Source organism: Salmo salar, chromosome ssa04 (genome assembly GCF_905237065.1).
Source record: "Salmo salar chromosome ssa04, Ssal_v3.1, whole genome shotgun sequence".
In the NCBI taxonomy this organism is placed as follows: Eukaryota; Metazoa; Chordata; class Actinopteri; order Salmoniformes; family Salmonidae; genus Salmo; species Salmo salar.
Window position 1 is genome coordinate 22,632,977 of NC_059445.1, and position 12,155 is coordinate 22,645,131.

The 12,155-nt window shown below is 44.6% G+C and overlaps 1 protein-coding gene across 11 annotated transcripts in view; it reads right to left on the minus strand.

The window, feature by feature from the left end:
- Positions 1–12,155, minus strand: part of fat1a (FAT atypical cadherin 1a) — a 93,684-nt gene that overhangs the window by 43,523 nt on the left and 38,006 nt on the right. For 8 of the 11 annotated variants that reach the window (XR_001328235.2, XM_014195248.2, XM_014195252.2 and 5 more), the window contains exons 5-8: positions 7,544–7,873; positions 5,878–6,094; positions 5,312–5,377; positions 4,302–4,441 (exon numbers count right to left, since the gene is read on the minus strand). Coding sequence is in view for 10 of the 11 variants with exons in the window: in XM_014195248.2 (XP_014050723.2) it covers positions 4,302–4,441; positions 5,312–5,377; positions 5,878–6,094; positions 7,544–7,873 (753 nt within the window). In the remaining variant the exon portion in view is untranslated. Of the gene's footprint in view, positions 1–4,301; positions 4,442–5,311; positions 5,378–5,877; positions 6,200–7,543; positions 7,874–12,155 lie in introns of those variants that run through there. The other 3 variants (XM_014195253.2, XM_014195251.2, XM_045716663.1) reach the window with 2 other exon arrangements.

Genomic DNA, 12,155 nt, shown 5'->3' on the forward strand with positions numbered 1-12,155 from the left:
TCTTTCATTTGTTGTTTGGCATGTTCTGTTGTTTTTTTCTTCCCCTCGGTTTACAAGCAACTTCACAAAAGTAGGTCTTATTTGGGGGTTATCCACAAAGTCAATTACTCTGTAATCTCCATTGACTCATCTCCAATCTTTAAAAAGCTGAAACAGAATATTGAACTTAATAAAGCAGACAAATCCTGGGGGACAATATATTGAAGTATTTCAAAATCCCTTCTAAAGATTAAACAAAACGGTAAAACTGATTATCTTACATAATTTAAATCAACAGAGCTTGCGGTTGAAAAATAGACCGTCAAACAGATCCATTTTTTTCTGTTGGTCCCAGTGTGGCCTAGATTCACTTCTCTCTCGCTACCGGTCTGTTGTGTGTGAGTACAATGGCAAAAGTGTTGACGGGCACAGATACTTTGTTCTTGCTACTAATATAAGCAGTGGAGAGCGAAAGGTTGTCAAAACTACGGAAAACATGTGAACGTCCAATTGACCCGATTCATATTCTGTTGAGAATGTGCAGAAACACAAACACAGAAAGTATATGTGCGCTCTCTCTCTCTCCCCATCTCCCTCACACACCACACACAGACACCCCTAAAGCGGGCCAAACCACCCCCCACCCCCCCACCACGACCCATATTCCCTGTATGTGCGCTCACCAGCGGCCTGCCACTGATTTTCTCTGATGTCTAACTAAGAGGGTTCGGCTCTACAAAGGCCTTCACACACCCCTCGCGGTAACGAGGGGTGACTTGAAAAAACGGGGCGCCCCCGAGCCTTTGAACACTGTCAGCGCCATGACTAATTGGGTTATGTCATTTCCCCCCTTTGTACCGCCGTCCCACTGGTCAAAAAGATGACTACATCCAAAACGCAACCCTTTTTCCTATAAAATGCACTACTTTTGACCAGAGCCCTATGGACCATGCACTATATAGGGAATAGGGTGCCATTTGAGACTCACTCCCTCTCTGGCTGAGGAAAGAACTGATCAGGGAATCAGCGATACCTGATATTTCCTCGTTTTTCGGGCAAGACGGACGTGTCTTCTAAACTTGACTAAATCTGATTAATAAGTCACTGTATGGACTGGGATAGAGGATAATGGAGGAGGTGTCTGCTGAAGCACATTTTCCTCGAAGATCATGAGGAGTGTGTGTGGGTGTGTGTGTGAATATGTAAGCATGTACAGTACCAGTCAAAAGCTTGGACACACCTACTCATTCAAGGGTTTTTCTATATTTCTACTATTTTCTACACTGTAGAATAATAGTGAAGACATCAAAAATATGAAATAACACATATGGAATCATGTAGTAACTAAAAAAGTGTTAAACAAATCAAAAAAGAAGCCACCCTTTGCCTTGATTACACCTTTGCACACTTTTGGCATTCTCTCAACCAGCTTCATGAGGTAGTCATGCACCTGGAATGCATTTAAATTAACAGGTGTGCCTTGTCAAAAGTTAATTTGTGGAATTTCTTTTGTTCTTAATGCATTTGAGCCAATCAGTTGTGTTGTGAAAAGGTAGAGGTGGTATACAGAAGATAGCCCTATTTGGTAAAAGACAAAGTCAATGTTATGGCAAGAACAGCTCAAATGCAAAGAGAAACGACAGTTCATCATTACTTTATGACATGAAGGTTAGTCAATGCGGAAAATGTCAAGAACTTAGAACGTCTCTTCAAACGCAGTTGCAAAAACCATCAAGCGCTATGATGAAATTGGCTCTCATGAGGACCACCACAGGAAAGGAAGACCCAGAGTTACCTCTGCTGCAGAGGATAAGCTCAGTAGAGTTACCATCCTCAGAAATTGCCGACCAAATAAATGCTTCAAAGTTCAAGTAACAGACACATGTCAACATCAACTGTTCAGAGGAGACTGCATGAATCAGGCCTTCATGGTCGAATTGCTGCAAAGAAACCACTACTAAAGGACACCAATAAGAAGAAGAGACTTGCTTGGGCCAAGAAACACTAGCAATGGACATTAGAGCAGTGGAAATCTGTCCTTTGGTCTGATGAGTCAGAATGAGATTTTTGCTTCCAACCGCCGTGTCTTTGTGAGACGCAGAGTAGGTGAACGGATTATCTCCACATGTGTGGTTCCCACCGTGAAGCATGGAGGAGGAGGTGTGATGGTGTGGGGGTGCTTTGCTGATGACACTGTTAGTGATTTATTTAGAATTTAGGGCAAACTTAACCAGCATGGCTACCACAGCATTCTACTGCGATACGCCATCCCACATGATTCCATATGTGTTATTTTATAGTTGTGATCTCTTCACTATTATTCTACAATGTAGAAAATAGTAAAAATAAAGGAAAACCCTGGAATGAGTAGGTGTGTCTAAACTTTTGACTGGTACTGTATTTGTATCTGTGTGTGTGTGAGTGTGCACATATGCAAGAATGTATGTATTTTTATCTGTGTACGCGCGTGCGAGTCTGTGTGCGCATTTGCCTGTGTGTGTGTGTGTGTCTCTCTCCCTCTCCACACGACAATAGGGTGCTCTGTGACGGATCTGAAGCCTCCATTTAGCCGACGCTTCCGTCAGCGGGCTGTGGAAAACACCACCGCCCGCCTCGCCGCTCCAACCCAGCAGGCTGACAGGGGCTCGGTGGAGCACAGGGCCGCATGATAAAAGGCTCTATTCACAGGCAGAGACAACAAGTCAAGTTTTTTTTCTTTTCATCCACAACGGATCTCTGAATGCTTTTGAGAAGAGGCACAGAACCATTTGAATTTTTCCAGAGTTCCATAAGCCTGAGACAGTGACTATGGATATGGATAGGGACCTGGGTTGAAATAGTGTTTGTTTTCCTTTTGAGCCTGCCTGGCGCAACGGACCGAATAGGATAGTCCCAAAAGAGCAAACCTGTCACCAGGCAGGCACAATGAAACACTTTGAAAGTAAACAAATACTATTTCAAACCCGGTGTGGACTATGGATGGGAAACGGAAAGGCCAACATGTTAACAATTTCACTTTTAACATGTCACATAATAGCAATATCATTATGAATCTGCCATGAGTTGGAGGGGACTAATTGCGGATTTTTATAAAACCTACAGCTCTGTCTGCTTCTAACCTCAAGAGAATGTTAATCTCTGGATAAAAGAACGTGGTGTGGACCTGCACTTTTCCTTCAGTCTTTTCAGGAGAACTCAATGCACTTTCATTTATATATATTAGAGAGAGAGAGAGAGAGAGAGAGAGAGAGAGAGAGAGAGAGAGAGAGAGAGAGAGAGAGAGAGAGAGAGAGAGAGAGAGGCCATGCAGGTTCAGCGAGGGGGAAGGAGGGGTGTAACTGCAGACATGGGTCTGTGGAATGCACACTTTTTAAAAGCGCCTGGCTAGACCGGCACCGTTCCTCCCGCCCTCTCTTTCTTCCTCCCTCGCTCCTCAGCCTTTCAGGAATGAGACAATGGAAGAATCCCGGAGCTGGTCTGCCAAGAAAGAGTTCCGAACGCTCCTGGCCTGTGTCTCAAATGGAACCTTGTTCCCTATAAAGTGCACTATACAGTGAATAGTATTCCATTCGGGACGGTAGATGTGGACAGAGAGAAGAAGGAATGTCCACCAAGCACATGGTATGACGTTAGATGTAAAGTTTGGAAAAGCGAGCACCTGGAGTACGCCCGGTGAGGTGTTGACCCACGCGAGTCTAATCAAAAACAGGCGATGGATGGGCGCACGGAATTTCTGAACTCACTCTAGATCCACCTCCTATGCTTCACCCCCTCGTCTGTCTGTCTGGCTGTCAGGCAAGCTGAGTCCCAATTGAAATTTGTCAAAATGCAGAAATCACAACAAAAGCTTAACAACGGATGGACGCAGAATGAAGACTCTCCTCATGCGAACCATGTTTATGTTTCCAGAATCTATTACTTTTCCTCCAATCACACAAGTCAATCACCTTTTTGTGCACTATTTAATTGAGAATAAAGCCATGGAAAACACAAGCATCCAAAACGACAGAATGCAATGGGAACTCTCATGCAAACTTAGCTTTACCATTTCATTTCAGAAATGTTTCCATAATCCTTTCCTCCGAAAACACACAAAAACAAATCCTCTTTTTGTCCGTAGTGACAAGCCTCGCAATGATCTGTACAGCCAAAACCATCAAAACCTCTGGACACGCAACAGGAACTTTCCATCTCATGCAAACTCAACATCTCATTCCCATGAATGTTTCCATAATCTTTCCCTTTTCCATCACAAGAGTCAATCATCCTACCTCATTGGATCCGTGACAAACTCTATCGCCATCAACAAACGTTCCAATTACCTGGGTGCTGACAAATCGTGTGCCGTCCGTTGCCTCCACTGTCAGGTTATAATTGGATTTTTGCTCGGCGTCGAGGGGCCTCGCCACGATCAGGGTCCCACTGGCCTTGCCAACGTCAAAGCGGCTGTCGTAGTTCCCACCTGGTGGAAACGATGGAGGGAAGGGTTAGGCGGACGCACAATTAAAATGGACAGGAAATGAGTGGGGCTATCATCACCTGTTTAAACGATGATGCAGCACTGGAGCTAGGTAAGCTAACAGTGACATACGGTTCTGTTTGGCTGTGGTGTTATTCTAGAGGCCCTTATACATCAATTGTATGTAATCCATGCATAATAATATGTATATTATCCGTACTGTTACTTATATCAATATGATAAGCAACACAATCCCTATTGTTGATACATACAGAAGCACATGTGTACTGCACTATGCATCAACAATGTGAATACTTTTACCTGTGGTTATGTTAACTTTCCAGGCTCATTATGGAACCATATGTGCAAGTGGTACAGTGTGTATACATCAAGCACATACAGTTAGCTGCATGTGTCAATAGATTCCACAAGACACCACGAATGAAATACATACGGTACGTACACAAAATGGAGCCATATGTTCATGTGTGGTATATGTGTTTATGTAAATCTGTTGTCACGTGATCACAAGAACGACGGAAACGATGCACAAGCTCAACCACGGGCACGTGACAGCACAACTGGGTTCAAACACTATTCGGAATCGTTCAAATACGTTGAGCGTTTGCTCTAGCCTGCATGGAGCGTCAGATGGGCGGGGTTTACACTGCTGGGACTACCCCATTGGTCTATTAAGCCAGGCAAGCTCAGACAAGTACAGCTAAAGTAGTTTAAATGATTTCAAATAGTATTTGAACCCGGGTCTGCGTGACAGACATCACAGTCAACGACCTCTTAATACAACCAATGGTATTAGAGAGGTCACTTAATACAGCCAATGACAGTAGAGAGATCCCATTACAGCAGATCTACCTTCCGCTGTACAGTTGAGGTCGCAAGCCATCTGAACGATGTAAAACACTTCCTCTATGTCTCCTTCTGGACAAACCAAATCCAGTAAGAGAGAGAGAGACATTCCCAAAGGAGAAAAGAAGAGAAGAGCAGCAGAGAAGCAGAGAACACAGAAAAAAGAGAGAGAAGGTGTCAGTCAAACGTTGGTTAGAAGAAGGGAGGGGGAGAAGTACTTTCAGGAAATGTCAGGAAGAGTTTATGCAGCAGAGATGTTAACAGTCACCGTGCAAAGAAGTCCCTATTAGAGATTCAATTATTACAGTGAGAAAGGAGAAAAAAACCATGTATATAGGTTTGTAGGTTTTTGGGTTTGTAGGCTACACACTCACATTCACTTGCTAGGGTTAGTGCCAAGAAGAATGCTACAAGAATCTATGCCGGGGATGTCTTCCCTTGACTAAAAAACTAGATGAATCTCCTTCTAGAATGCACTCCACTTAAACAAATACACACCTGTGCGCGTATGCACGGACCCATCCACACACAACCTAAAACAAAACCCCTGCGTCCACTCGTCAAGGCTTCACCTGTGATTTCGAACCAGACGGGCGTGTCCGACGTCTCCGTGGTGATGACCCCCACCATGTGCGCCACGGGGTCGCTCTCCATCACCGAGAAGAAGAAGGGGGGCTCCTCGAAGGCCAGGGGGCGCGCGCCGGCCGCCACCTCCGGCTTGGGGATCCACTCGATGTGCAGCCGGCAGGTGGACAACTTCTGGGGGCGTCCGTTGTCCACCGCTTTGATCTGATAGAGGGAATGAATTGATTTGAATTGATTTGGGTAACACAATTATACAACAAGATGCATTGGACTCCCAGGGGATAGCACTTAAAAGCATGAATTTAAATACTTTAATTAAAACACAGGGAGAGGGGTGGAGGGGGCGAGAGCAAGAGAGAGAGAGAAATGGAGTGAGAGACAGAGACAAATAGGCAAAGGGGTCAAAGAACGGTCAGCCAGCCCACATGGGGAAAAACAACAACAGAGCAGAACACCTGTTACCATGGCGTTCCCTGTTAAACAGGTGTCGGTAGAGCTTATTGTGTCATGTGTCTAATTCTGTCAAGTGAGATAAATCTATCACAGGCAACATTGGCCCAAAAGTACTACGACGTAAAAATACTGTGACTATCCTAAGCATCAAAAGGTTATCAACAAATGCAATTTGGCATGTACATTGGAAATGTAAAAGTAAATGATTTGTCCAGTAATTCTCTAAAACACTGATCTAGTTAATGATGTCATTTAACTCAGCATGTATGTTGACATTCCTCTAAAAGCAAAATAAAATCCTAAGCCTAAGTGACTTCTCCCCAACTATACAGAACAAAAATATAAATGCAACATATAAAGTGTTGGTCCCATGTTTCATGAGCTGAAATAAAAAGACCCCAAAAATGTTCCATACGCACAAAAAGCTTATTTCTCTCAAATATTGTGCACACATTTGTTTACATCCCTGTTAGTGAGCATTTTTCTTTTGCCAAGATAATCCATCCACCTGACAGGTGTGGCATATCAAGGAGCTGATTAAACAGCATGATCATTACACAGATGCACCTTGCAATGGGTACAATAAAAGGCCACTCTTAAATGTGCAGTTTTGTCACACAACACAATGCCACAGATGTCTACATTTTGAGGGAGCTAGCAATTTGCATGCTGACTGCAGAGCTTTTGCCAGAGAAGTTAATGTTCAATTCTCTACCATAAGCCGCCTCCAACGTCGTTTTAGAGAATTTAGCAGTACGTCCAACGGGCCTCACAACCGCAGACCACGTGTAACCACGTCAGCTCAGGACCTCCACATCCGGCTTCATCACCTGCGAGATCATCTGAGACCAGCCACCCGGACATATGATGAAACTGTCTGTAATAAAGCCCTTTTGTGGGGGAAAACTCATTCTGATTGGCTGGGCCTGGCTCCCCAGTGGGTTGGCCTGGCTCCCAAGTGGGTGGGCCTATGCCCTCCCATGGATGCGCCCCTGCCCAGTAATGTGAAATCCATAGATTAGGGCCTAATGAATGCATTTCAATTGACTGATATCCTTATATGAACTGTTAACTCTGTAAAATTGTTGAAATTGTTGCATGTAGTGTCTATATTTTTGTTCAGTATAAGATGCGGAGGAATTTCCTCACGAAAAATCCAGAGTATACAAACTACAAATTCAAATGCGCTAGGCTACTCACGGTGAGGATGTCATACTCCCCGGCAGAGGAGAACTTCTTGGACGACACCAGACCCGTCTTTGGCTCAATGAAGAACTTCCCGTGCTCATCTCCCTCCTCGATGGAATACGAGATCTCCGAGTTGGCCCCCTCGTCACGGTCCGAGGCGATCACCCGGTACACGGGATCCCGCTTCAGAGCCCGGTCCTTTTCTGGTTTCTCCCGTTCCGGAAGCTTGATCTTGTAGATCTTCTCCAGGAACTGCGGCCGGTTGTCGTTCTCGTCCAGGACTTTGACGATGACGCGTACCGTGGTGGATTTGGCTGGAACCCCGTGGTCGGTGACAGTGATCTATTAGGGAAAAGTTGGGGAAAAACATGGAATTAGAATGGGAGTATGGGAATTATGTTGCCTGTGACTTTAATCCGAGCGAAAAATAGGGGAAAACATGGAATTAGAGTGAAAAGAGGGAAACGTAAAGCTTCAAAGGATTTCTGTGAATTAAGTGTCAAGGCCAACAGTCAACGGTAGAACGTCATCACATTTCACATTTTGAATGGACGTTGTGTTCCATATACCCACGTAACGTTGGGAAGAGTTATCACGTAAACATTTCCAATTAAAGCCATGTTTGAAACCAGTTTAGCGAAACAACGCATATACTGCAGAGGAAAGGGGGGACCAGGCAATAATAGCGCACATATGTGTAAGCAGTAAGCTCTGCATCTCTTGAATATGTAATGACCGGAGCTCCGCCGTTTGATTGAGGACGTTCCTTATTCGAAGGCCTTGAATTAATCAAAGAGAGCGGAGGTAAAAAGTAAACTCGCTTTCTTCTCCCACCTTCTCCCCCCCACCTCTTCCTCCCCCTCTTCATTTCATTGCTGTACACACAAATGTTTCTCAGTTAGTAAATTGGCTGCCAAAATTGAAGCAATTCCTTCCGAGATTAGCGAGTCATCTTATTCAAAGACCCACGCTGTGCTTCCGGGAACCAATATGCGAAGGGAACAGGCTGTTATTCACTCGCTCGCTTGCTCGCTTATTGAAATTGAATTGTTCCCTTAGCTTCTTTCTTTCCCTTTCAGTCGTTCGTTTTTTTTATGGTGAATGGATTCAATGAATGTGAGAGGCAAGTCACAGTTTTGCCTTTTTCTCTGAGACAAGTGCAACAAGACCGGTCCAAAGACCACACTCGCTTTGCTTTTCTGCCGCAGAAGAATGAGACTCATCGTTATTTTGGAGATGTAGCAGGCCCCGTCTCTTTGGTGAGCAATGTCTCCTTAGTGCTCCAAAAACGGCATATTCCGTTAAATGGGTTTACTTGATACCATCCAACCAGGCATAAGGAGGAAAAACTGCTTTTTATCTATGTGGATGTTTTCTTCCTCACAGTGATAGAACAATTAGCTATCAAAACTCCAGCCTGGTCCCAAATCAGTTTGTGCGGTCTTGCCAATTCCTATGGTAATTGTCATGTGGCACAAACTGATCTGAGACTAGGCAACAACAAAAAAAGACACACCACTGGCATGATGTGTTCACCCCTTTGGAAAGCCAGGGGAGAAACAATTGTTTAAAAATAGTTCAAAAATAATAATGAAGCCCTACAGCCTACAGTTTGCCGGAGGGACATAAGTTTAGTTTTAACAGTAGTTTTAACACTTGGTAGTTTGAACACTCAGCTGTTTTAACACTTTGTTAATTTGGCCTGGCTTAATAGCTGAATGATGTCTAATCTTTCAAATGAAATGCACAGCCGAGACAGCTTAAAGCACTCAGCCAGCAATAAGCTTAGCTGACCCAAACAAAACACAACACTTACATGTTATGAGTAACTGGGAAACTGAACTGGGGTTCGTCTATCTATCGCAAAGCGTCAGAAATAAAATAGAGAGCTGAACAATAGTCATTTAAAACCATCTGCTCAGCGCTACAGCAAAATCACTTTGGGGGTTGGTGGTCACACTCTATTTGGCACTAGCAGCGACGATTAGCGGCATAATGTGTTTTTGTTTCCCCGCGCCTAGTCGGTCCGAGGCAGTCCGAGCTATTTGCCCGAACAAAATTAATGAAATAGGACGACGAGGACCATTCGAGTTCGAGGCGGCATGCTCCTCTCGGGAGCAGTGTTGCTGGTGCGTTAGCCCGTATTCTCATATTCTGTAATGAACATTGCCATTACGAGCAGATGAGTTCATTTGGCCCCGTTTCTGATTATATTTTACAGGCGTCCTAAATGGTACCCTACATCTACGTAGTGCACTACTTTTGACCAGAGCCCTAGGTGTCCTGTTCAAAAGTAGTGCACTATACAGGGAATAGAGTGCCATTGTGTACACACACTTTGTCCACAGTTCCCGGTTCCCTTTGTGAAATCAAAGCAGTGGATTGAAAAAAGCTGAAGACGAGGACCCGGCTAACGTTAACAGGTGAACTCTGCTGTATGTGTTTGCATTCCAAATGGCATCCTATTCGCGATATAGTGCACTTCTTTCGACCAGGGGCCCACAGGCCTCCGGTCAAAAGTAGTACATCAAATAGGGAATAGGGACTCCATTTGGGACGCAGAATGAATGGTAATTATGCCGAGCGACCGGAGAGACAAGATGGGAGCATCAATTACAAAGACAAACTGAACTCTGGGATACCGTACGGGGCACAGAGGGTTAACTACCTTTCTCAGAGGCAGAAAAACAGATTTTTACCTTGTCAGAGAGAGGGAGTGTGTGTGTGTGTGTGTGTGTGTGTGTGTGTGTGTGTGTGTGTGTGTGTGTGAGAGAGAAAGAGAGAGAGAGAGATGGTGTATGTGAGTGTACATGCGTGCTTGTGTGCGCGCTTCCCAAGCCCTGCTAGACAGTTACTCATCAGCACATCCTACTCTTTCAAAACAAAGTATTTACCAGAGGCCAGTCTCTGTGTCTGTCAGACAGACAGTCACAACAATGTCAAGATAGTGTCGCAATGGTTCTCGGGCTTTTCGTAATTAAATGTTTACATTTGGCGCGCATTGTTGCATGTCTGCGACAAACCCCTGGTCAAATGGCGGCCAACTCTCAAGTCTGATTTAGTGAAACGTTAGTGCCTAGACACACAGGCATTAATCATGAAAGTGGCTGAGACTATAGAAACTTGTGAAGTTGGTGTAGAGATAGGCCTATGACCAGAACATTCAACTTGCTTCTCTTTCAGGTCTGGGCGAGCATATCCTAACATATCTCCTTTGTTGTTTCCCCTCCCTCCCTCTCTCCCTCTCCTCAGGCTTGTCACCCTGCCGCTGAAGCAGACACACACTCACCAAGATGAGCCTGCCGTTTGCTCACTCAGAGACCTCCCCCACTCCCACTGCCAGTGGCGCTCACACACATACACACTGGCATGTGCACACATGCACAGACGCAAGCACGTACACTCACACTCACACACACACACCACCTACCAACCCTCACCCCATCATAACCCCCCCCCATCCCCACCACTCCACCTCCTCTCCCGGCATCTGGTGCAAACAAGGCCTGCACAGTCAGCCAGCCCCCGACCACCCCCCGCTTCACTTGCTCCACATGTTCTGAAGTCGCTATGGTTACCAGCCAGACTCTGCTCGGAGGCCAGGCTAGGAGCAAAGGTCTTTGTCCCAAAAGGCACCCTATGGGTCTTAGTCAAAAGAAGTGCACTATATAGGGAATAGGGTCCCATTTGAGACAAAAGGCGTCACCGTAGCTCTGTTACCACTTACCCACATCTAAAGTATTTAGGTCAAAAGGTACATGCGTCAAATAGCTTTTTTTCCCTTTTTTTAAATCTTTCGCTCCCGTTCCTGACTAACTAAAGTGGAGCGGTAGATCAAATGAAATCTGTAAAGTTATTATATAATCATTCATTAAAACTACAACAAAAATACATAGACACATACATACAGCTGAAGTCAGAAGTTTACATACACCTTAGCCAAATACATTTAAACCTAGTTTTTCACAATTCCTGACATTTAATCCTAGTAAAAATTCCCTGCCTTAGGTCAGTTAGGATCACCACTTTATTTTAAGAATGTGAAATGTCAGAATAATAGTAGAGAATGATTTATTTCAGTTTTTATTTCTTTCATCACATTCACAGTGTGTCAGCAGTTTATATACACTCAATTAGTATTTGGTAGCATTGCCTTTAAATGGTTTAATTTGGGTCAAACGTTTCGGGTAGCCTTCCACAAGCTTCCCACAATAAGTTGGGTGAATTTTGGCTCATTCTTCCTGACAGAGCTGGTGTAACTGACTCGGGTTTGTAAGCCTCCTTGCTCGCACACGCTTTTTCAGTTCTGCCTACAAATTTTCTATGGGACTGAGGTCAGGGCTTTGTGATGGCCACTCTAATACCTTGACTTTGTTGCCCTTAAGCCATTTTGCCACAACTTTAGAAGTATGTTGGGGTCATTATCCATTTGGAAGACCCATTTGCGACCAAGCTTTAACTTCCTGACTGATGTCTTGAGATGTTCCTTCAATATATCCACATAAATTCCCTTCCTCATGATGCCATCTGTTTTGTGAAGTGCACCAGTCCCTCCTGCAGCAAAGCACCCCCACAACATGATGCTGCCACCCCCGTGCTTCACGGATGGGATGGTGTTCTTTAG